A 26,642-nucleotide genomic window follows, 5' to 3' on the forward strand; every position below is an offset into this window, starting at 1 on the left:
CCACACAACTTGGGAGTTAATAGGCTTCTCTTCATGATGTGATGATATCTTCATCTTTGTTTTTTTTTTTTTTTTGGTGAAGATAGTCTTAATAATAATAGTAGTTCTACCCAATATATTTGATTAGTAAGAATATATTAGAAAAGATAATATATATTTATTTTAGATAACTAACTTAATTAGTTTTTTTAATTTACTCAAATTAATCAACTAGCTCTTGTATTAATGATTGGAGACAGTATACTTTATAGTTAGCCATTTTATAAATGCTAAGAGAAATTGTTTTAAAATAGTTTAACATTTTAGATTTTGTCCCAAATCACAATTACTTTTTAAGAGAATTTTACACATAAATAAATTAATTTGCAATATGAAGTTAATTATCATGAATCTCTCCCCTAATCACAGTTCTTATGGTTGAGAGCGTGTAAAATGGGCCTTGTATGAGTCAACGTCAAAATTAAATTATTGGAGAAAGAGACATTTTTGGAATAAAACTTAGGCATAGACTTTTCTCCATCATATGATAATTAATTCACTTTTTCATTTCTCATTTTGGCTTTGCTCCATTGAGTAGACCAAGTCAATGGACAATGTGACAAAAAGCGCACAACTTGGGAGTTAATAGACTTCTCTCCATAATGTGATGATATCTTCATCTTTCTATATTCATTCAATTTTTTTAAAGATAGTCCTAATAATAATAACAGGTCTAACCAATATATTTGATTAGTAATGATATTTTAGGAAAGATAACATATATTTATTTCAGATAACTAACTTAACTAGTTTTTTTCCTACTCAAATTAGTCAACTAGCTTTTATATTAAAGATCGGAGACAGTATACTTTATAGTTAGCCATTTTATAAATACTGAGAGAAATTGTTTTAAAATAGTTTAACATTCTAGATTTTGTCCCAAATAACAATTATTTTTTTAAGAGAATTTTTCACATAAATAAATTACTTTGCAACTTGAAGTTATTTATCATGAATCTCTCCCCTAATCATTGTTCCTATGGTTGAGGGCGTGTAAAATGGGTCTTGTATGAGTCAACGTCAAAATTAAATTATTGGAGAAAGAGACATTTTTGGAATAAAACTTAGGCACAGACTTTTCTCCATCATATGATAATTAATTCACTTTTTCATTTCTCATTTTGGCTTTGCTCCATAGAGTGGACCAAGTCAATAGACAGTGTGACAAACACTACACAACTTGGGAGTTAATAGACTTCTCTCCATGATGTGATAATATCTTCATCGTTGTATTTTTTTTTTTTAAGATAGTCCTTATAATAATAGTAGTTCTAACCAATATATTTGATTAGTAAGGATATTTTAGAAAAGACAGCAATTATTTATTCCACATAATTAACTTAATCTACTCAAAATAGTCAGTTAGCTCTTATATGAAAGATCAGAAGCAATATACTTTATAGTTAGCTATTTTATAAATACTAAGAGAAATTGTTTTAAAATAGTTTAACGTTTTAGATTTTGCCCCAGATCACAATTATTTTTTAAGAGAATTTTACACATAAATAGTTTTTTTTAACCGAATACACATAAATATTTACTTTGCAATATAAGGGTGTGTTTGGTATGAGGGATTTGGAGGGGAGGGGAGGGGAGGGAAAGGGAGGGACTTTAATCATTTCCCCTTGTTTGGCAACACACAAATTTTAGGAGGGAGGGAAAATTTTTTAAAATTTCCCCTCCCTCCAAATTGGGAGGATTTGAGGGAAAAGGGCATATTTTGTCATATTATGACCATTATGCCATATTTTGTCATGTTGTGACTATTATGTCTATATTTTGTCATGTTTGTGACCATTATACCCACGCCTTAAATAAAATAAGAGCAAAATTGTCCATATTAAATATTTTTCCTCCCCTCCCCCGTTTTTTTATAAATCCAAACAATATAATAGTAAAATCCTTCCACTCCCCTCCCCTCCCCTTCCCTTTCCCTCCATTAAAATCCTTCCCCCTCCCCTTCCTCTCATTGAGCCAAACATACTCTAAAGTTAATTGTCATGAATCCCTGTCCTAGTCACAGTTCCTATGGTTTAGACCGTGTAAAATGGGTCTTGTGTGAGTCAACGTTAAAATTAAGTTATTGGAGCTAGAGATATTTTTGGAATAAGACTTTGGCATAGACTTTTCTCCCTGATGTGATAATTAATTTTCTTTTCCATTTCTCATTTTGGCTTTGCTCCTCCATAGAATGGGCCAAGTCAATGGACAGTATGACAAACACCACACACTTGGGAGTTAATAGACTTCTCTCCGTGATGTGATGATATCTTCATATTTGGTATATATATATATATATTTTTAAGATAGTTTTTATAATAATAGTAGTCTAACCAATATATTTGATCAGTAAGGATATTTTAGAAAGACAACACCTATTTATTTCATATAACTAACTTAATTAGTTTTCTTAATTTACTCAAATATGTCAACTAGCTCTTTTATAATGATTGGAGGCAGTGTACTTTATAGTTAGCTATTTATAAATGCTAAGAGAAATTGTTTTAAAATAGTTTAGCATTTTAGATTTTGTCCCAAATAACAATTATTTTTTTAAGAGAATTTTACTCATAAATAAATTACTTTGCAATATAAAGTTAATTATCATGAATCTCTACCGTAATCACAGTTCCTATGGTTGAGAGCGTGTAAAATGGGTCTTGTGTGAGTCAACATCAAAATTAAGTTATTGGAGCTAGGAATATTTTCGAAATAAGACTTAGGCATAAATTTTTTTTTCATGATGTGATAATTAATTCACTTTTCCATTTCTTATTTTGGCTTTGCTCCATAGAATGAGCCAATTCAATGGACATCGTGACAAACACTACACAATCAGAGAGTTAATAGACTTCTCTCCATGATGTGATGATATTTTCATTTTTCCATTTCTCATTTTGGTTTCGCTACAAAGAGCGGACCAACTCAGTGAACAATATGACAAACTTGGTGAAGCTTCCTGCGTCAATTTCATTGAGAGAAGCGTGTATTATTTTAGTTCCACTTCTAGATATAAATATAAAAGCTAGATAAGAATTTATTTTGATTTTAAATATAAAATTTTGATCTATTTTGTCTTCCCAAATTTATAATTTCATTATGTAGCTAATTCGTCAAAAAATTTGTGAGTAAATTTTTAAAAATATAATACATATTATCAATGTTAATTAAAAATAAAAATTAAATTTTAAAAAATTATTTGTAAAAAATTATTTATGATTTAAAGTTCAAGATTAGTTTCATTTGAAATTAATATTATGTTAAAAATAATTTTTAAAAGAAATAAAACGTTATAAAATAAATAGTAAAACAAATATTTAAAATTTTTTTGTCATAATAAAAATTAAATTATTATATAATTTATTTTTAGTTTTTAATGATATATATATGTGTATATATATAATTGTTTGGGTAAAAATATTTTATATATATAATTTTACTTTAAATTTTATAGGTCATCACAGCTTAACTAATAAAAACAAATATAGGCATATGAGGTCTTTTATTTGGGCATGAAGAAGTCACATCTGATAGGTATTATTTGGTGGTGACACGTAGTGGTAGCCGGTGACTATCACAGGTGCCAAGTGGCATTTTAAATTTTTTTTTAAATTTAGATTAACAACAAATTAGGGATAAAATTTTTTTGTCACTAATTAGTAGCAAAAAATTTTCTTAACTAATTCGTCACTAGTTAGGGATAGAAATTTTTTTATCACTAATTAGAGATGTAATTCTGTCACTAATTTAATTAGTGACAGAAACAAAGTTTTTTGTTAAATAAAAATTTTGTAACTAAATTTTATTGCTAATCACTTTTTTTTTTTTAGCGGCTCAACTTGGACCGACAGGCTTTTCATCGGTACATGTTTGTAGAGATCTTTTATGAAAGAAGACTTGTCAAAGTCTAAAAAAATACATGCCAGGCTAGTAATTAGGTGACAGGCCTTTTTCTTCTTTAGCCATTTCGTGCTCAAATTTTTTTCATCCTTTTAGTAACAGTTTAATCTTCTTTATTTGGACTCTTAATCTATTATTTCCGACAAAAAAACATATGCAATGCGCCGTGTTGTTTAGGATGAACAAAGATTAAAGAAAACAAATTTCCATCCTTTCAGGCACGTTTGAGTTTTCCCAAATGCGTCTCAGTTTCCTGCAAACTCATCAAAGTCCACACTAAACTATTTTAATTCGTAATAAGCCCTTGCGGATAGCTAGACTTAGGGCTTCTCTAGTAGTCCGATGAAAAAATTAAGGCCAGATGAGGGCTTCTTGACGACTTACTTTTCCATCTGCACACACTTGGCGATGACCAGAAATGATTGATCGATCGCTTTGATTCCAATGTGCAATGTATTTTGAAAAGGAATCACGGATGGAAGACAGGGTTGTCCCTTTTGTTGACGACGTCTAAGCCATAGCAACCACATATTCGAAATTCATATCTAATCTCGTTGTCTTGGAAACTTTCGCTGAAGCTTCAATTCTTCATTCAGTTTCATTTGGCTCTCCGCTTTTAAAGGACAAGTAAATTAAAATCGCACTTGTTCTGAAAATTTTGGGCAATGGAGGTGTCTTTAAAAGAAGGAAAAAAATAGGCATGTGTACTACAAAAAAAATTGATCCAATTAATAAGGATATAATTTATATTTATTTCATAAGAATTTGAATTTAAATCTTATTATCAATATCAACATCTCATTGATAAACAATTTATAAATATTTTTGTAAATACATTGATCTTGAGTCTTTGAGTAATCTAACTCATCTACAAATTTATTTTTCTTCTACATGAAAACGTTGGGATTTACACAATTAATTTTAATAAAAACTATGTTGAATTTTAGTCAGCATCATTTTGAGCTGGCTCATTATATCCACATGTTTTATGCGTCTTTGGTTAGAACAAGTCTCCAATAGAAAGCTAATAAAGATTAGGTTTAGCAGAATAGATTAATCTCTTACAAATGTAATAAATCAAGATTCAAATTTCTCTGAGAAGGGATGTTCCGATTTAGCACTTGAATATATAAGACTTACATAGATTATGAGTTCTAAGTCTAAAAAAAATATGCAAATTATATACTCCTCTGGTCCTATTCATAAGTTATTTATAACATATTTCACACAAACTAAGAAAAACATTAAACTTTATTAACACTCATTTAAAATTCAACAACTTTTTAATTTTATCTTTATTTAATATACATTATATCTCATGTAATCAAAGTCAACATAATAATAAATAAAGGGTGAAATTGAATATCCATACAAAAAATTTCTCCCAATACCCCATAAATAGGACCAAAAAATATCTTTTCTGTTTGTCCTGTAAATAAGACTAGAGGAGTATTGTTATTTCATTTCTTCTCTTTTACGCGAACTTCTAAGCTGAGATTCCATCAGTTTTTGTATTGCATTACAAACTATCAATTTAATATCTTATGCTCTGCTACATATATGGAGAATGTCAATGGGAATTGTATATTTCGAATTTGAAACTCAACTTTTCTTGTTCGTGTTCTTAATTTTTATTAAACATATACTTCGAGTACATGTACATATATGGAGAATGTCAATGGGAATTGCATCCTCATAATATTATTCTCTGTATATCTTGATACTTCTTTATCCCATCCTTACGTGATCTAAAATATCGATCTATGGATTATTCCCCAACATTTGGTAAACTTCATGGGCATTATAGAAACCTTTTACAGCAAACCCACATGAAAGCTTTATCTGCTATTTATATATGAAAAACATGCTAATTAAGAATGAATGAGATATTTCCCCCTTAACTGATAATTAATCATGCCTATTACAGCTAGATTATGAAGAGAGCAGATATTGAGAGAGAATATGTAGCGATGATCCATTTCCAATGTTAATTATTGGCGATAAATTTTGACCATTACAAACTGCAATTATGCTCGGTTTGAACGCATATCATATGAAAAAACAAAGAAGTCTTAGATATATGCTTTACATGTTGCATCCTTCTATTCTCAAGAAACAAGGCTCAAACAACATACGCATACAAATGACACAACAGCACACAACAAAAGGAAAACTTCCAAATCAACCAAACCGGTTAATATTTTATCATTATTGACTGTCACTCTACTTCTTGGATTATTTCTAAACCTTGCATCAGACTTCTTGTAGGCATGCTGGCTCTTTTTCTGGTTGATGTACCTTCAGAATTAAAAGGATTCGGAGGGATTGGTAATTTGTCTTCTTCTCCTTCTAACATTTGAACCACTGCTTGTATTGATGGTCGATCTACATGATGCCACTGAATGCACCACAATCCCACTATTCCCAACATTCTTGCAATTTTACCATCTCCTTCTTCCTCAATATGAATCCTTACATCCTCCCTTTTTTCTAAAATACTATAGATCCATTTGGGATAGTAAATATGGGTCGCATTTTCTTTGATGTCATGGGTGATGCTTCTTCCCCCTATTACTTCAAGGAGCAACATCCCGAAACTATAAACATATGCTTTGTGAGATACATTTCCAAAATTTCCAGAGAATACTTTGGGAGCAATGTAACCCAAAGTTCCTCTAGCATTAGTCATTGACACTATGCTTTGATCTTTAGAGCACAATTTGGCCAGCCCAAAATCACAAATTTTTGGAGTGAAATCAGCATCCAATAAAATATTGTGAGATTTGATATCACAATAAAGTATGCGTTGTTCACACCCTTGATGAAGATACTCAATGCCTTTGGCTATACCAAAAGCAATAAGGTGGAGCTTTTTCCAACCAATAAAGCTTTTCCTGTTATCTGGTGAATTTATGAAATTTTGTAATCAACCATTTGGAAAGTATTCGTAAACTAAGGCTCTTCTAAAGCCATCTGCACAAAAGCCCATTAACCGAATAATGTTGACATGATGGATTTTGCCCATTGTTCCAACTTCAGTAATGAACTCTTCACCATTTCCTTTAGAATTAGTGAGGATCTTCATTGCAACTTTGAACTCAGATGAAATGCTTCCTTTGAACACAGTGCTGAAAGATCCTTCCCCTGACTTGATTTCAAATTGATTGGTAATTCTCTTGATTTCAGCATAAGAATATCTGGTTGGCTTGCAAGCTCTATAATCTTTCAGAAAATTTTCAATTATTGCTTGGCTTTCTTTTCATGATTTGTAGGAGTTGCGAACATAATGAATTACAACCGGCGTCACCACTAGAAGAAGTGAGCCCATGATCCTGCATACGTGAGAGATTGACTTTAGTTTCAAGATCAAAACAATTGGCCTTGGGGAGAAAATACCAAGTCCAACTTGAAGCTGACATGGAATCACAAATTTGTGTGATGAGTCTGCAAAAGAAATTAACATGATTGATCAATTTAGCTTGTTCATATGATAACTTAACCCAATCATGACTTACCATGTGAGGACTCTAATGCTTTTCATGAGACAAGAAATGTGTATGTTCGTGTGACTTCGTATGCTCATTATAGGTGATTACACACACACACATATTATATATTTATTCATGGATGCATGCTATGGTCGAGTTATCTAAATGACATACATCTTGAAAAGATGGAGCAGGTTTAATTTGATGCAAGACATGAATATCACCTTTGTAAAGAACCTCAAAACATGCAATATCATCACTACTATTCCTCTTGTTGAATCCGCATCTCGTTCGATTTGATTCACAATATTTGCACCTTGGATGAGACCACATCAAATGAAGTGTGTTTTCAACACCAAAAGTCTCAGGTGCTACAGATGAAATGTCAAATATTTTGCTGCAAGAAAAGGGGAATTAGGTCATCGATATAGGCGCCAGAAGAAACAGCATATACTTGATAAGTAGAGCTGTCGAGGCACGTTGAAAAGAATTCTCCATGTCTTGGCGATGAGCAATTGAAAAGGGTGTAGTCTCGTGGGGATATGAATTGGAAGGGGGAAGGGTACAAATTGAGGTCGCGGACATGCCTCAAGAGACAGCCAGAAGGATCATATAACTGAATGATTTGGTTTTTGTAATCGATGTGTTTGACATTGAACTTGACTAACCTAGGGAGCTCAAGAACAACATGATTGGTAGATGGACATTGTAAATCAAACCCAGGGTACCCATACTGTGCTGGTTGGCGTCCTATTAGTTAGAAAGGAAACCGAACAGGTAGGTTTCCGCACTGTGTTTTAGGTTCTGGACAGCTATTCGAGCTTCCTGCAGACTCTGAAAACCCAAGAATTAGAAACAAACATGCAAAGAAGGAGGAGTTTGCAGGTGAGATTTCCATTTCCTGGTTTCCCCGGAGTAGCAAGATGAGATAACAAGTTCCTGATTTCATCTCAAGTATGAAACCAAGATATTTTTCCAGACAAGTGTGGCTTCCTAACGTTTTCCTTGCATGATGTACCTGCTTACGTCAATAAACTCTCACCTAATTTGTGAATTATTGGAATTCCTATCAAGTGTCAACTTCAGTATAATTTCTATGCAACTCTCAGTGATAAGAAACAACTTCTCTATGACGGTGTGAATATACACACGTTTGTCAATTTTTTTATGGTGCTGCAACACTGTCGGTGTCAAAAGAAAATTTTCTAGGAAACTTCTTGATTGTAAGATATACAAGGTTGGAAGGCCTTTTATATGTCTTTCCAGAGTTGAGATCACTGATAACTTTTTGTTTTGAGATCATCATGACAAGGGACATGTGCTCCTCATCAACACAATTTCTGGTGGCTCTGTTTCTGATAATGTTATTCTGCAGAACTTGCAAGGCATCAGATGGTGGACACCAGAACTGTTCTCATTTGTCTGGAGGTCTTAATTTTAGCAGACCTTTTCTTCTAAACGACTCTCCAGAGCAGTGTGGTGAACTCCGGTACAACCTATCTTGCGAGCACAACCAACTAGTAATGTACTGGCAGTCTGGGAGATACAGTATTTTGTCTATTGATTATGAGAAACACATAATCAGAGTGAGGGATGCTAATATTGTGGAGTTGGGTTCCTCCTTCCTACCTGAGTATTCTTTAGCATACGACAACTTTAGCAATGAATGCTACAGCAATGAAAATGAAGTTCAGTTATGGCATGGACGGTACTACAGGAATATGATGATGATGTTCGTAAAGTGTGAACACCCTGTGCATTCCCCTGGGTTTGTGGACATAGGCCCTTGCTTCAACACTTCAAAGGGGGCTACAGCTCCTTCGTCTTCATATTCGTATGTACATGTGAATGTTGTCTACGAAACTCTCCGTGGTTTGGGATTAGACGATGGTTGTGGTATAGAACTGATATATATGACGTCGTGGCCTGCTACGCAGAGCAACCAGTCTTGGTCCTGCACAGACATCCACCATATGCTTCTTTACGGCTTTGACCTTTGTTGGCCCAGTCTATGTAAGTCCATTAATCGCTTTAATACCCTGTTAATACGTATACACTCTACGTAACTGGAACTTATTTTTATCATTTTTGGTCTTTAATTTATGCTGGTTCTCTCTATCCTTATCCCTTGTTTTTGGAATTCCTTGAAATAAGTCGATCATATTGTTAAAACATTATGCATGTGACTCCAATTTTTTGGGGGATAAAAATATCTAATCTTTTCAATTATTATATTATAATTGTTAAAATACGAACTTGTGTAGTTGAGTAGTTTTAGATTGTTGCGTTGCCAAAAAAAAAAAGAAGTTTTAGATTGTTGCATATGAAATAAGTTTAATTGTGAATAAAAATAAGAACCAGAATAAAAGTGCATTTTGATAGAATCGATTTTCTTATTAAATGTTATTGTTATCAATATAGGATACTCTTCCCATCCTTAATATAGGACTTAATTAACTAATTTGAGTAGAGTAAAGATATTAGTTAAATTAGTTAATATAATTTTTTTAAAACACCCTTATCACTTTTCTTAATTATTTTCCTTCCTCTTCTACTTGAATATTGTTGAGGAAATATCAACAAGATTAATTTGAAAAAAATTGATAAACATATTAAATAGGTGAAATATATAAGACCAATATCAACTCTTAAATTAGTTCATATACTAAGGACCGGAAGAGTATATCAAATTTATTAATAAAGATATCTTGAATATTTTGTTCAAAGTATTTAGTTACTCCCACCATCCTATTTATAAGCTTTAAATTTGAAAAGGGTGTGGTCCATTATATAAAGTTCAATTTAGATTTTGTCTCAACATTTAATAGTTTTTTTTTTTCAATTTTGCCCTTAATGATTATTTTCTCTTCTTTGCCAAACACTCCCATCATATTTTCCCATGCATTTTATTTTATCCTTTTTTTTATTTATTATAAGGACATATTTTAAAATAAAAATATATTTCTTATTTATTTATTACTTTTAACTGATTTTAACTGATTTTTTGTTATATATAAACCATTAATTTGAAACTCATAATAAGTACTCGAGCGATTCACGTTTAGAGTAATGAAAATGAGATTACTAATTTACCTCATTTCATAGGTTAAAAAAAAAAAAAAGATAGTACTACTTCTCATCCTAGATATAAAATTTAGGTTGTAGTTTAATTTTAAGAATTATTGGTTGGTAATTAACTTTAGTTTTGCCAAGGAAGAAAAGTAGGGTCATATTTGGTCTATGAAACAATCTTTTATTGAAATTGAAATGTGAATTAAAAGATAATGAGAGTGAAAATGAGTTTTAATTTGATGATGTAATGAAAAGGAGAGACATTATATTCTTTTTTAAAAAAGAATTAAGAACTCTTTATGTTGGACAACTTGTTTTAAATTTGAGGAAAAATTACACCGCAGTTTCACATAAGAATGGTAATACAACAAAATCCCACCAAATGACGAAATAGCTGGCTGTCATGTCTCTCGGCACTTGGGTATAAATAAGTTTAGAATTACAGTTACAAAACTATCCTACTGGATTTTTTTTTGCCAAAAAAAAAAAACAATTACAAACACCAATAGCCAGCCAGGAAAAAAAACCATTCAAATAAAACCGAGAGATACAACCCATCACACAGCAAAACCAAAAAACAAAAACCTAAAGTACAACTTATCAAAAGAACCATACTTTTTTCCAAAAAAAAAAAAATTATATTTGATGTTTTTTGTTTATCTCCTAAACTTTTTTTTTTATTTATATAAAGACGTCACTCTAATTTTTATACTTTCAACTATTTATCTATATTTTTTTTATAATTATATCGCGTTAATCTATTCCCCACCATAATTGCTCGACCCATCATAGTTTTTCATTGTGTAAGAGAAAAAGTGATCCACCATCACAAGGATATAATGATTAGCACGCTGGCACTTGAATGTCCACCGAAAACTCATGTTATTCTCTAGTATTCTCCTTCTTTTATTTTTTTTTGTCAATTATTTTTCTTAATTTCTAAGAAAAATCATGTGTGACATGTCAAATAAATACGTATCAATGTATCATGTCTATGTGACGGCCATCATACATTTAATATTTTCTTAGTTTTAAGGAATATATAACTTTTTTTTTTGGTTTACATTGGATATCATTTTATTGTGAGTGAATTTTTTTTTATTTTACAATATTCTACCACATATCCCTACTAATGCATTCGTGCATCTGGTGCGGCATCAGCAACCAGATTGGGCATACTTGAACGGATCCGTTGGGCTATCGCAGGTAAGGCATCTCATGATAACCCATAACGTTTTGGGTTCCATGCATGGAAGTTGCGCTGGATCAAAGAATTAATCTCTTTGAAAAAAGTCATAAATTTCTGCTGCTTATATATAAATTTTTTTTATGAATTTACTTTCAAATTTGTCCTACATCAACCCTTTTCCCCTTCAGAGATTACTTTCATGAGCTATTCATTTTACTGTATTTTGTGTAAACTCATAGTCTCCCCAAATTATTCTAGATTTGACTCTCTCTCGGATTGGGAGCATTAAAGTTAAAACCTCTCAACAAATATGCTTTCTGAGATTCGAATTTGTGCCCTCGTTCTTACAAGGATGAGATATTTACTATCTCAACCAACATCTTATTAGTTCATTTTAATATAATCTTTGTTGAATGATAGTGTATTTTTATTTTACGTTTCTTATACGGTACATGAATAATTGTTTATAGCTTGCGAAGGAATAGCTAGTGTCAAGAGCTCACTTTCATACTGATATAACAACTTCATCACAGCCTACCCAATGTGGCACTAAATGTTTTCACATTAATCATAGTACCTTCTCGCAAGAGAAACTTATATCAATTTTTGTTTCCTCTGTTTTGCAGCTTGTACGTCAGCCATCTTAGGTAATCCTTGACTTTAACAAACTTGTATAATTTTTAAGAACATAAGAGTAGACAGTTCAATGACTGGCCAAACAATAGAAACTCAATACTAGTTTCAGTTAAAGGGTACTTTCTAATTATCTATTTTCTCATTTAAATTTTCATTAACAGTCATGTATACGGGAGGTAAATTTGTGCTGGGGGCTCCATTTGTCATTGCCCTTTTGATCTGTAAATGGCGACAAAGGCATTTATCGATGTATGAAAGCATTGAAGATTTTCTGCAAAATGACAACAACATCATCCCTATAAGGTACTCCTACAATGACATCAAGAAGATGACAAAAGGATTTAAAATAAGACTTGGGAAAGGAGGCTATGGCTCTGTGTTCAAAGGACAACTTCGAAGTGGTCGTGATGTGGCTGTCAAGATGTTGGATAAGGCTAAAGCCAATGGTCAGGATTTCATCAACGAGGTTGCAACACTTGGTAGAATCCACCATGTTAATGTTGTGCAACTCGTAGGTTATTGTGTGGAAGGATCAAAGCGTGCTCTTGTATATGACTTCATGCAAAATGGGTCTCTTGACAAATACATTCTCTCTAAACCTAATGACAATGAGCAATCCTTGAATCTTCATCAATTGTATGCCATTTCTCTTGGAGTAGCTCGTGGTATTGAATATCTACATAAAGGGTGTGATATGCAAATTCTGCATTTTGATATAAAGCCGCACAACATCCTTCTTGATGGCAACTTCATCCCAAAGGTTTCTGATTTTGGCCTTGCTAAACTTTACCCGACAAATGATAGCATTGTGTCTCTTACGGCAGCAAGGGGAACTATAGGATACATGGCTCCTGAACTTTTCTACCAAAATGTAGGTGGAGTCTCCTATAAGGCTGATGTGTATAGCTTTGGGATGTTATTAATGGAGATGGCTGGTAGAAGGAAGAATCTGAATGTGTTGGCTGAGCAATCAAGTCAATTTTATTTTCCTTTTTGGGCTTATGATCAGTTAAATGAAGGGAATGAAATTAGCATAGCAGATGCAACAGAGGAAGAAATGAAAGTGGCAAGGAAAATGCTTATCGTTGGGTTGTGGTGCATTCAAACCAAGCCTAGCGACCGTCCTTCAATGAACAGAGTTATGGAGATGCTTGAGGGAGACGAGCAAGACTTGGAATTGCCTCAAAAGCCTTATCTATATCCAGAAGAGTTACCAGCAAGGGATGAGAATGCATATTCAACACGACGATCCAACTCATCAAGCAATCATCCTTCAAGGGAAAAGGCTCTTGAAGCAGAGGAGCAAGAGTCAGTATCGCCTCAGCAGTCTCTTCTATGTACACAAGATTCACCAACAATTGATGTTAGTGCTCATTTACGTTCAACGCCTAGATCCTCTGATCCTTTAGTGAATAATCCTAAAGAGACAACCTCATTTTTAACTAAAAATGATGAGAGATCAATATAGCACTGTAAATATATATGTTGAGTACTAATGACCTTGATATATATATATTTTTATTACGAGAGACTCTTAAATATGAATAAGAAGTGGGGGTTGTATCGACCTGAGAAATGGATGCATGTTAGGCTTCCATTTCTCACATCATGTGATATATTAATGAAAAGAAGCATTATGTCTTTCTGGATAGTTATGTTTCTAAGGAAATTGATAAAATTGTCTTGGTCCTAGGACTATATTTATCAGAAGAGACATGCTCCAATGGGGGACACAAATATTTAATGATCCAAAGTATGTGAAAGCTTTTCATATAATGGATTGGATTACTATATGTGTTGCCTTCTCAGTTATTTGGTAGCCTCGGTATCCATCTTTCCTTGCAGATAACACATGCACTTTTTTATAAAGAAGCAAAAGGATTTGAACCACAAGCTTCCATTGATAGAATGATATACAGTTGATCTGTATATAGCATAACTTTGGATGCACTTAAGTAGTAAATTTCCTAGTTCTTTATTTTTATTTGGCAATTTTAGAATCTTCTCTTCGCGTCAATCTGAATTCTAACTTCTTGTCTACCATTCTCCTCTCGTGATCTTTGCCCCTGCAAGCCTCCTAAATGGCTAGTACGTGTAGCAGCATCATGCCAATCCTATTATATGTTCAGAATTTTCTCAGAAGAATTTTGATGTAATGGAACTTTTTGTCCCTTCGACAGTTGCTAATAACATTGTACTTTTGTCCCTCTGATGAGACAATGTTTTCACAATCGGACAGTTCAAGTTTAATAGTTGGACGATCAATTTTAATTAAATTAATGTAATTTAAAGAATATGTATAAAAATAAAGATATCTCAGATATTATTTCTTAATATTCTTACTATACATGACAAATTTATAGTCAATCATGTCAACATTAAAATAAAAATATTTATTGTCAATTAGAAATCACCAAAATAATCATCAGATATACCCAGCTAACTGTCCGATCAAATCGGCACATGCTTTCATGATAAAAAGCCACCAATAAATCATCAAATATACACTTTAAAAAAACTAACCAAAAGGCAAATAAAAGCCAAAAAGTAACATAATTTGTGTAGCTAAAAATAAAAAACAAAAGTTAATTTTGACTAATTCTTCACCAATTCACGTTTAGCCGGTTTTTAAATTTTAAGTATTCTGAATCATACACACACACACACAAAAGTACACGCTACTTTGTTCTTAATATAAGACTTAGTTAAAATTATTAAATTATTTTAAAGTATTTATATTTGTCATTTTCTCTCAAATTAATTTGTCTCGCTTACTTATAAATTGACATATAATCTAATAATACACATAAGTATTTTAAAAAGATCATATAACATATACTATAATTAAGTAATTTAGTTATTTTCTTAATATTATCAAATTAGTCAATTGGGTTTTATATTAATTAGTGGAGGCAGTATATATAAAACTGGTTTCTTATTCAATTTGACTCTGACAACACTAATTTGAGACATAATTTGGATTGACTATATACTACTCTTCCGGTCTTAAATGCAAGACTCATTTTTTTTTTGGTTGGAAAGGAGGGCTAAGCCCGAAGAAAAGACAAAGCTAGCCGCCTAGATCATTATGATCCAACAACCCACCAGGTCCGTTCACATCTTCACTTGCTATTCTGTCTCTTTCTATCAATTGCAATATGTGGGGAGGGACGTCTTCCATGTGGCTCCATCGTCCCTGCTTCACAAAGCTGAGCTTTGCTAAACCATCGGCGCACTGGTTAGCGTCCCTTCGCACTACCTGGATCCTAACTTTCCAGCATCGTCCCAGCAGCTTATAGATACTCTGAAACAAACTGCTAGAAAATTCTTCACTTTGCTTGCCTTTCAACTTCCTTGCTAGATCTTCAGAGTCAACCTCAAGCATCAAATTTCTGATTCCCAAGTCCCACGCAAGTTCCAAGCTTTTCTTAGCTCCCCAAGCTTCTGTCTCTAAGACTCCACAGAAGTCCACTTGCTCTGCAAATCCACCGACCCAGCTGCCTTGATCGTCCCGAATCAAACCTCCGCATCCTGAGAAGCCGGGATTTCCCCTACATGCTCCATCGGAGTTCACTTTAAACCACCCCTTTTCTGGTCTCTTCCAATAGAAGTTCTCATGAATAATTGGTGTTTGACTGTTTGGCTGAATCATGTCCTGTTGAGCTTCTACAATTTCCTCAGCAAGTCGCCAGATCCGTTCAACACATGATCTGGGATCAGCAAGATCGGCCCTGAAGAGTCTTCCATTTCTCTATTTCCAAAGCACCCAGCATGCTACGCCAAAAATTACGCCGCAAGGTAAGGATCTATGTTTTCTCTGGTTATCTAAATTGGTTTGTAGCCACTGCTGAATAAGTTCACGCTCTGGGGTGTCATTATTAGACAAATTTCCTCTAAGCTCCTGATCAGTCCATCTCAAGCTTCTCCACACACTCTTCGCATATTTACAATCCTTAAGCACATGAAGGGTAGTTTCTCTGTCTCCACAGACATCACAGACACTACTAGCTCCCCATCTTCTATTCCTTAGATCTCCTGTGTGAAGACGATCTTGAGCAGCTAGCCATAGGAAACAACGAATTTTCTCTGGGCCTTTCCATTTCCAGACTAGATCCCATATCTTCTCATGACTTCCCATTTTATCTCCTCGGAGTAGTTTGTATCCGCTTTTTACCGAGTATACCCCATCTCTTCCACCCTTCCATAGCCAGCAATCTCTCCCTTCGCCATGTGGAGGTACACAAGCTTGAATTTTAGCTTGAATCAGAGCTGGTACAAAATTGTTTATCTTTGACCAATCCCATTCACCTGTGTTCGTCATTACATTAGCAAATTTCCATTGAAGAGCCTCTTCATTCACTTCACTGGTTCTTTCATTCCATAAAACCAGCCCCCTCTCAACCCATTCATCCTTCCAGAAATTCATGGAGCAACCGTCTACCACACCCTTCCATATGTTACTGCTTAAGGTCTGCCAAACCTCTGCAACATCTTTCCATAGAGGGGAGGCATTCTGAGGGACAAGGATATCACTTTCCAATTCCCTACCTTTATTATACTTATGAAGTAATACCTCTTTCCATAGCCCTTGATTGTTCGCCTTCAAGTTCCAAGCTAGTTTTAAAAAACAAGCAATGTTCATGTCCTGCAGGTTTAGCACTCCTAATCCCCCACAACACCGGGGTTTCTGGACCTGGTCCCATCCCACCAAGTGTATTTTCCTTGTGTCAGGGTCATGACCCCAAATTAAATTTCGTTGAATTCGTTCCACTTCAGCCAGCAGAGATTTAGGGAGTAGAGACACCATCATGGGGTAAATAGGGATGGCCCCTAAAACTGATTTAGCTAATGTAGTACGCCCAGCCATACTTAAGCAGTTTGTTTTCCATCCAGCCAATCTCCTTTTTACTCTGTCTACAATAAATCTGAAGCTTTTTCCTTTTCCCTGGCTATAGGATAGAGGAACTCCTAAATAAAAGCCCAGATCTAATTCCTCTTTAAAACCAAACATAGTAGTCAATTTTTTTCTAATTTCTCCCTTAACATTATTAGAGAACAATATAGCAGATTTAGCAGCATTGACCTTCTGCCCTGATAGTGAGCAGAACTTGTTCAAGCTATCCAGTGTTATTTGCATTTGTAGTTCTGTCGCCTCACCAAAAACAATTAAGTCATCAGCAAACATAAGATGCGTTATCTCTGGTCCATTTCTACCAATTCTAATAGTTCTCCAATTACCGTTCCTGCATTCATCCTGGATAATATGGGAGAGTTTTTCCATAGCCAGAACAAATATGTAGGGGGAGAGGGGGTCCCCCTGTCTAATGCCTCTTGTAGGGAGGAACATATCCGTCTTAGAGCCATTCCATAGTATCTGTGTAGAGACAGAGGTGATACATCTCATAATTAGATCCCTAAAATCATCTTTCAATTTTAGTTCTTTTAACACATTCTCTATGAAAATCCATCTCAATCTATCATAGGCCTTCTCCAGGTCAATTTTAATGGCAAAAAAACCCCTTTGCCCTTTGATTTTCTTCATAGAGTGAATCACTTCCTGAGCCACGAGGATATTATCTTGAATATATCGCCCTGGAACAAAGCTAGCCTGATTGGGGGCCACCACTTTCTTCAAACTATTCTTCAACCTGCTGACTATAATTTTAGTCACACATTTATACAACACATTACATAAAGCAATGGGCCTCATTTGTTTTAAATTCTCAGGTCTGTCCACCTTGGGGATGAGAGCAACAAGGGTCCGGTTGATACTATGTAACTCCTCTTCGCCATTCCACAGCTTCTGAACAAAATTACAAACATCCTTCCCCACTGTGTTCCATTCTTTTTGAAAGAAAAGAGCCGGGAAGCCATCTTCACCTGGGGCTTTAAAAGCACCTATAGCAAACATTGCTTGAAAAATTTCTTCATCAGAAATATTTTCCCCCATACTTTCCAATTCTGCCTCATTTAGAGATGGAAAGGTGCTTTGTGTTCTAAGGTCTGCCTCTGAATCAAACTCCCCTTCTTCGCTGAAAAGTTTAATAAAAAAGTTTCGGGCCATCTCTTTCAATGCAGCCTCATCCTCTACCCACTCTCCATGCTCCCCCTTCAACATTGCAACCTTATTTCTCCTCCTCCGAGAAAGAGTACGAATATGATAGAATTTAGTATTCCTATCTCCATCCCGAATCCATTCTCCTCTTGATTTTTGGTACCAGAGAACCTCTTCTTGTTTCAGCACTTCTTCTAGTTCTTTTTGTAGTCTCTTCTCTAGCTGTGTCAGAGATTGCCAAGGTCGAAACATATTGCTCAGTTTCTTTTGTATCCCATCAATGCGAGATAATAATTGCCTTTTCCTTCTCTGAATGTTTTTAAATACTTCCACATTCCATACTTTTAACTTTTGCTGTAGCTCTTTCAAGTTTTCACGAACGCACCCCTCATCTCTCCAATTGGCAGAAACAAAAGGTTTGAAATCATCATGGAGCAACCAAGCAGCCTCAAAACGAAAAGGTCTTTGTCCCCATCTTCTAGTTTCCTCTTTAAGGCATAATAATAAAGGGTTGTGGTCAGAACAATTCAGTCTAGTAAGAACTTTAACCACTGCCTCCTTATACTTACATCTCCAAGCATCGTTGCAAAGCCCACGATCCAATTTTTCAAAGACTCTGTCATATCCTGGAATCATAGGACCCTTCCAGGTATATTTGTGACCCCAATCGCCAATTTCCATAAGTTTGCAATTATCAATTCTATCATTGAAAATATCACATCTTCTATGATTAATTGGGGCACCTCCTCTCTTGTCCACCTCTCCCCTTATATCATTCAAGTCTCCAATAACAGCCCACCTCTCTGTAGTTACTTTAGAGATATCCTCCAGACTTTCCCAGAAAAGCTTTTTCTCCTTTTCCCTTGGACTGACATAAGCAATAGTTAGTTTCCATCGTTCTTCCCCTAGAAAACCAACATCCAGGTGAATGAACTGATTATCTTGTTTAAGCGGTAGTACGGAGACCTTCTGATCTTTCCAAGCCACCCATATTCCTCCTGAAAAACCGATTCCAGGTACTACAATCCATTTCTGAAATCCCAATCCTTTAAAGAGACCATCTGCCCTGTGAGCACTAACTCTGGTTTCCAATAATCCTATTATATCAGGTTTTTTTTCCTCCACAATAAGTTTCAAACTCCTGCGAAATTCTATGCTGCCAGCACCACGACAATTCCAAATCAGTATGTTTTGATCCATAACACAGTAGAATTGGTAAGAAGAACACAGTACTTAATCAAGGTTCATGGTTGCTCCTTCTCCAAGCATGCTTGACACGGCTACATCATCATCAGCTTTCACTAGCTGATTATTCATATCCACCATATCACTCTCAGGAGGTCTACCTGCATCAGCACCTCTTAGTAGTTGGAGCTCTCGAGCCGCTTGAGGGGTTTCATAAACAATATTGGTATCAAGTTCTCCCAAAACTTCTCTTCCCTCTGCCAAGCCATTCAAATCGTTGTTTTTCTGTTCTGAAACTGATACATCCTCCCTTTTACTCCTTGCTTTTCTCTTCTGTTCAGTCAATCTTTGGGATAGAGCTAAATCTCTCACAGGGCTCGGTTGATGCTTCTGAGAAGGGATTTCCATCTGTGAGACCTCGTTATGGCTCGCATGGGGCACTGAGGTGTTTCCTTTCTTTTTAACCCATTCTTTAGCAGGGATTACTTCTTGGATTTGCATTTCAATATCTGTCTCAATACCTGCAACTGCATTTTGTTCCTCTTCAAGTCCATCAAGCTTTGAGAATCTTGACCCACTAGCATCATAGTGGGGAGCACTCTTCCCATTCACACCCCCATTCCTCCTCCATCTTCTATTGCTTTGAACTGTAGTCCATTCACCATACAGCTTCTCTTCTTTCTTCTGTTCTCCACCTTCCCCCTCCTGAGCCTCTGTATGTTCTTGTTGACATTCCTTGATTGTATGCCCATAGCGTCCACACGCGTAGCAGAGTAGGTGTAAGTCTTCATAAGCAATAGGCCTTTCTTTCCCATCTAATATGTAAACAGGGAGGAGAGGTTTACTGAGATCCACCTGAACACCTACTCTAGCATATCCTCCCCTAGACCTTAGTGATGTTGACATGTCTACCTTCACAGTGCTCCCCACCTCATTACCCATGGCTTCTAGAATTTCTTCTTCATAGTATTCGAGAGGCAAGTCTGGGAATCTAACCCAAACTAAAACATCTTTTATAGCCTCAGATCTAGGATCAAAGTTAGGTTCCCATTTTCTGATGGTAACATAATAATCAGATATCATCCACGGCCCTCCCAAGACAGCCAACTCATAATCCTCAACAGCAGAAAAAGTAACAATGAAGAAGTCATTAGAGAGATCAGTCACCTCTATGGTTCCAGATTTTGCCCACATCTTTTGAAGTCGATCAGTCATTGTGCGCAGATTAAACCTCCTGCCTAGCACCTTGATAATCAGACTGAATTGATAAGGCTTTCGGATTTTGTTTAAAGCCTTTTCTGTAAATACAAATTCAGGGATCTCAATTTTGCCTTTCATGTGTTTAATAACCTTTATTTCTGAACGGATAGACTCAATCACTTCATCATCTTCATGCAGGTTGTCTTTAGAAGCCCCAGCACGCGATACATCACCACGGAGCATTTCTTTAAACGATCTGCGATTACCTTCTCTACTGCCCAGCACCACAATACCTTCACTACTCTTGATTTTCTTTGTGTCTCGTTGCAGCAGATCTTCTTCTTCCACAGTCCGACTACCACCCTCCCCAATCTTTGGGAAGTTCGTTGACGAGAGTAGAGAGCGGCTCATTTTTTTAATGCAAGACTCATTTTGTAATACATAGATTTATAATTAGATGGATTAATATTTTTGGCGTTGAATGGTGGATGACCAAAATGACGTTGGAAGTAAAAAATGACCATGCATAATCCATACTGATCTTGATGAAAATATAATACCCGCTGAGCAATGTGTGAAGCCCTTTCTTGAGGATTTTTTCCATCTGAACATGTTGTGTTTACTATACGAAGAATTTATGAAATGTTGCATATATCTATTAAAGGGATTGGTGAAAGTGTCCTCCATTTTTGTGCGTGCGATTACTGTCTTTTTTGAGACATCGGCTAATAGATTCTGTATATTAAAAAGGGGAAAATTGCAACAACAAAAAAAAATCATGAAAATTGAGAAATTGCAAATAAAGTATTTTGTCAAAGATTTGTTATTATTTGCCATTCAATTGCTATCAAAATTTATATAAATCTTGTAATGAGTCCTAATTTATGATTTTGTAATTTTTATGAATTTTTTTTGTAATTTTTCCTATTAAAAAAGTAAGATATAAGCAGCCCAATATACCATAAAATTATATAGCATGGGTAGATGATTTTTTTGCTACGCATAGCTATCCTCGTAATCAAAACAAATAGGTTACGCCTTTTGCTCTTATTGTTTAGTAAGCGCAATCCCATATGGCGTATTGTTTCCTGCTTCATAACATGATCCTTTTCCTTTGATTTAGAAAATAGGGAAAATCCCAGAAAAAGCCCTTGGAATATATCAAATCCCAGATTGGGTTCTTAAATTTCGAAAATGACAGAATGGGTCAATGACCCAATCTATCATTTGTAAAATTCAGGCAAATTGACAATTTTGCCCCTAAGCAAAAGTGAGTAGTTATTCTCTAAACAAATCTAGGTAACGCTTACACTGTTCTAGTGATTACAAGATTCGTTGTAGTTAATAATAAGGTACCTGACAATAATAAGATACCTGACTACAAAAAAATGAGTAATTATTCTTTACACAAATCTAGGTAATGTTTACATTGTTCTAGTGATTACAGAATTAATTGTAGTTAATAACAAGACACCTGACTATGAAAAAGTGAGTAGTTATTCGCTACACAAATCTAGGTAACACCTAAACTCTTATAGTGATTCCTTGAATCATTGTAGTGAATGAATAAATGAGGGCAAAATTGTCAATTCGCCTGAATTTCACAAATGACAGATTGGGTCAATGACCCATTCTGTCATTTTCGAAATTTAAGGACCCAATCTGGCATTTTCCATATTCCAAGGACCTTTTTTGGGATTTTCCCTAGAAAATATTAGGGTGAAAATTAAATTATATTTTTAAAAAATAATTTTATGATAAACAAAATAAACATATAAAAAATTTTTTTGTCATGATTTGCGTTGCTTTTACTTCCACCGACCCCATTATACCGAAACAAATGAGTGGGAATGAACCAACAGTCCACGTCACTAGGTCTTTCTCTTGAAAGACGTAAAACTTATATATTATCTACCAACAAGTAGAGATAAAAACATCCGTCGGCTTGGTCCTTTTAAGGCTGGCCCTACAGAATTGACAGGCTTAAAAAGGCCAACTCTACAAAACTGAAATTTTCAAAATATATCAATTTGTTAGTCTCAGACCTTAAATTGACTCAGGATCGGCACACGGGTTTTTAGCCTGTTTAAAAAAAAAAAAGAATACTATTTCTCATATTTCTCACATTTTTTATTAAAAAATAAAAACAAACCAATAAAATGATTAATAAAAGACATAAATATGAATGAAATTAAGTCAAAAATATAAAATATCATCATATTTAAATATCCATCAATATCTAAGAACATCTAAAACATCCATCAACAAAACAACAATATTCAAAAGTTCTATTAACAATGCAAATATGCAATAGACAAATACTATCATTAATTTTTTGAAACTTTATTATCACTATAATCAATTTATCTTTTTTATGAGTATGGTCTTTTTTCTTAGCAAAAATATCAAGTTTTTCTTCATTATAGGAATTTATTTTTTAAATTTTACAGTCTAGCTATTATTTTATTTTAGTATGAGAAGTATGGTTGTTAAAACTCATAAATTTATAATTCAAATTATAGAATCACAAGTTATATAAGCATAAAAATACTCTCTTATCAAATATATATAGTTTAAAAATATCAACACATATATAAATCAAATCATTATTTAAGTCCAAATTAACCCATTTTTTAAAATTTAATTAGACAAATTATTGTCTAAAACCAAATAATCAAACCATTCTGTGAAATTTAATTTCAAAATGATAATAATAACTAAATATTTAAAATATCATTAATAATATAAAAAAAATTAATAATATTAAAATTACATACAAAATTAAAAAAAATATAAAAAGGCCTAAACAGCCCTTGGCCCTATAGGGCTGCCCCTTGGCCCACTTCTCATTTGAAGGGAAAAATTCTAAACCCGACCCTCACAATTTTTTAGTCTAAATAGGTCGCCCCCATGGGCTTAGCTGGTTTTTTTGGCTCTACCAACAAGGCAACAAAGGTTGTTCTTGCTAGTAAGAATTTAGCTTAGAACACTACTTACATCAAATTTATTATATTTATTATGTTAAGTTTTTCAATCGTAAATGACCATATGTCTGATTTTTAAAATATTAGCATTAATAAATTTTAATTATAAATTCACATGAAACAAAAAAGGATATATGATCATGTACTATTAGAGAAGTTGACATATTGAATATAAAAAACTTATCAAAGTTTTCTTTTCTTTAATTCAATATTACATTCAATCATTATTGAACTAGAAACTAAATCTTATACTTCTTTGGTCCTTAATATAGGAACCTAATTAACTAAATTAAGTAAATTAATGATGTTAGTTAAATTAATTGATATGATACTTTCTTTCTAAAAAACTCTAAGCATTTTTAATTTCTTAATTCCATTCCTTTCTTTCCTACTTAATTATTATTAGAAAAATAGCAATAAGGTTAATTTAAGAAAAAATTGATAAATATATTAAATATGTCTTATATATAAACCAATATTAACTTTTCAATTAAATCCTATATTAAGGAGAAAAAGGGTATAAAGGATTGGAGGTAGTAACTCACAAAGTCATGGATGCATTTTCATGAAAGAAAAAAACATGCCTTAACATGATTGAAATGTCGAAATCCCACTTGTCTAAACTTTTGTTTAGAAAAAAATTATATACATTTCTGATTCTTAATGTAGAATTTAATTATTGAGTTGACTTTGATTCTAAATGTATGGCTTATTTTTCATATTTATCATTTTTTTTAAAATTATCCTATTGATAACTATCAACCATAATCAAATAGAAGAAGAAAAGGGGATATTAAGAAAGATGATTATGGTATTTTAAGAAAAATATATCATATTTCTTATAATTAACTAACTTATCTATCTTTCTTGATCTAATCAAATTAGTTAAATAAGTCTTACATTAAGAATTGCGAGGACATGCTTGGACATATCATGACCAATCCTGAACGTGCATGTATCTATTTTAATTATGAAAATTTATTCTCCAAAAATATATTCAAACTTATTATTTATTTTGGACCACTGAATATGTAGTTCAAATATAAATTTTGAATCGAATCATTCTACTTTGAGATTGGTAGCTTCAATTATGACCCCTTTTTTCCACCCTAAACTAATACAGTCAAATTGATGTGGTAGCTTCAATTCTGCAGCAGAGTTTCAGGGCTTAATTTTCCGTTTGAGAAAAGAAATCATTGATAAGAATAAAACATTTTTATGAGTAAGAGTGTTCAAATCACGAACTAATTAAACATGTACAACTACATGACTTATTCATTTACTTATTTATTGAAAAAGCAATATTGATTCTGACAAGTCATTTACAAAATTTGCACCATAAAAAATGGGTTGAAAATTATTCAAGTCGGATAGACAAGCTTTTCATTCATAAATACTCGTACATTTTTGTGGGAAAGACTTGTCAAAGTCTAAAATATTAACCGTTAGACTAGTGGTTGGGTGACAGGTCTGCTTTCATACTCACAAATTTCCACCCTTGCAGGCACGTTATTGAATTTGTCTGAGTGTGTCTCAGTTTCCTGGAAACTCATCAAAGTCTGAAGTAAACTATTTTCATTTGTAATAAGCCTCTGGGTATAGCTAGGCTAAGTCTCTATCGGTCCGATGGAGAAATCAAAGCCCACTGAGGGCTTCTTGATGACTTAATTTTCCATCTATGCACACTTAGTCTTTGGCTTTAATCATCGCTATAAATGGTGATGATTAAGTTAAAAATGATTGATATCGGTGGAAGCATGGATGGAAGATAAGGATGTTCCTTCGGTTGACCACGTCTAAGCCATAACAACTGCATCTTCGAAATTCGTATCTAACCTCCATTGTCTTGGAAACTTTCATTGAAGCTTCAATAATTCTTCATTCAGTTTCATTTGGCTCTTCAATATTGATGAACAATTTATATATTTTTGTAAATACACATCTTCAGTCTTTTGATTGTCTCAGACTTAAAAGTCTCTAAATCTAACTCACCTACACGTTTTTTCCCCCTAAATGAAAAAGTTTTGGTCTTTAATGTAAAAGCTAATGGAGGGTTGAATTTGATCTTAAATATAATAGGGAAAATCAAAAATAAAGACCTTGGAATATACAAAATCACGATTTGGGTCCTTGAATTTATATAATGCTTGTCAGAGACCCGGTCCCAAATAAGAATTATGAAATGTTAGTTAAAAGACGAAAATGCCCTTTTACTTTCTCCAATCCTCTGCCCACATGCTCTTAACTTTTTTTTTTTTTTTACTCCCCGACTCGTCTTCCTCTTCCTTTCTTAGGTTAACAATGGGGAAGATGGTGCAATTGAATGAAGGAAGGCAACATGAGGGAATGAGCTACAACAAGGATGGCAAGTGATTGTTTTGGGTTCAATTTTCCCTCCCCGAGTTGTCTCCCTCTTCCTTACCAGGGCCCCTCGTGGCTGCCATGGATGCTATGAGAAGCAAAGTCATCCCATCATCATCATGTTGCTACTACTAGTCCCCCCTTAATTTCATTGTAGCAAGATCGATTAACTTTGAACAAGAGGTAATAGTTCATTACCCATACTCTGTTCAAAACTTTGATCCTTTCATTTTTGTAATCCACGAAAGATGTCATTTAATTGCTGGTTTCACTGGGGGGGAATGGATTTTCTGCTTCATCTCTTGTTGCACCTAGTATTCATGCATCAGTTTGCTGCTTATGATTCCCTGGTTTCACCGGGGGAATGGGTTTGGCGGTTCATGATTTTCTGTTTGAAGCTTTATTGTGTGAGGAAAAAAAACCCCTTGGAGTTCGGTGAATGCCTGGCTTTTCTCAATTAGCTGCAATCGCGTCTTTTTTTCCTAAGACAACTCGAGTAATAATTTCATTTTTGAACAGCTACAAGGCTAGCT

The 26,642-nt window shown here is 34.0% G+C and overlaps 1 protein-coding gene and 1 long non-coding RNA gene across 2 annotated transcripts; one reads left to right on the plus strand and one right to left on the minus strand.

The window, feature by feature from the left end:
• Positions 1-7,101: 7,101 nt before the first annotated feature.
• On the minus strand, positions 7,102-7,774 carry LOC114729899 (uncharacterized). The gene is made up of 3 exons (XR_003738788.1): positions 7,652-7,774; positions 7,357-7,383; positions 7,102-7,271 (listed from the first exon to the last, which is right to left on the minus strand). It is a non-coding gene; the product is annotated as an uncharacterized LOC114729899 (long non-coding RNA).
• Positions 7,775-12,556: 4,782 nt separating this feature from the next.
• Positions 12,557-14,034, plus strand: LOC114729898 (rust resistance kinase Lr10-like). The gene has a single exon (XM_028916922.1). It carries the CDS (start codon positions 12,572-12,574, stop codon positions 13,790-13,792), a length of 1,221 nt encoding a protein of 406 aa, XP_028772755.1. The 5' UTR covers positions 12,557-12,571; the 3' UTR covers positions 13,793-14,034.
• The last annotated feature ends 12,608 nt before the right edge of the window (positions 14,035-26,642 follow it).

The sequence above is a fragment of the Neltuma alba genome, unplaced genomic scaffold, assembly GCF_004799145.2.
Source record: "Neltuma alba isolate B1F8T4 unplaced genomic scaffold, ASM479914v2 tig00012694_pilon, whole genome shotgun sequence".
NCBI lineage: Eukaryota > Viridiplantae > Streptophyta > Magnoliopsida > Fabales > Fabaceae > Neltuma > Neltuma alba.

Excerpts from the sequence above, each read along its gene's own strand:
- LOC114729898 (XM_028916922.1), top strand. The coding sequence starts at position 12,572 with ATGTATGAAAGCATTGAAGATTTTCTGCAAAATGACAACAACATCATC.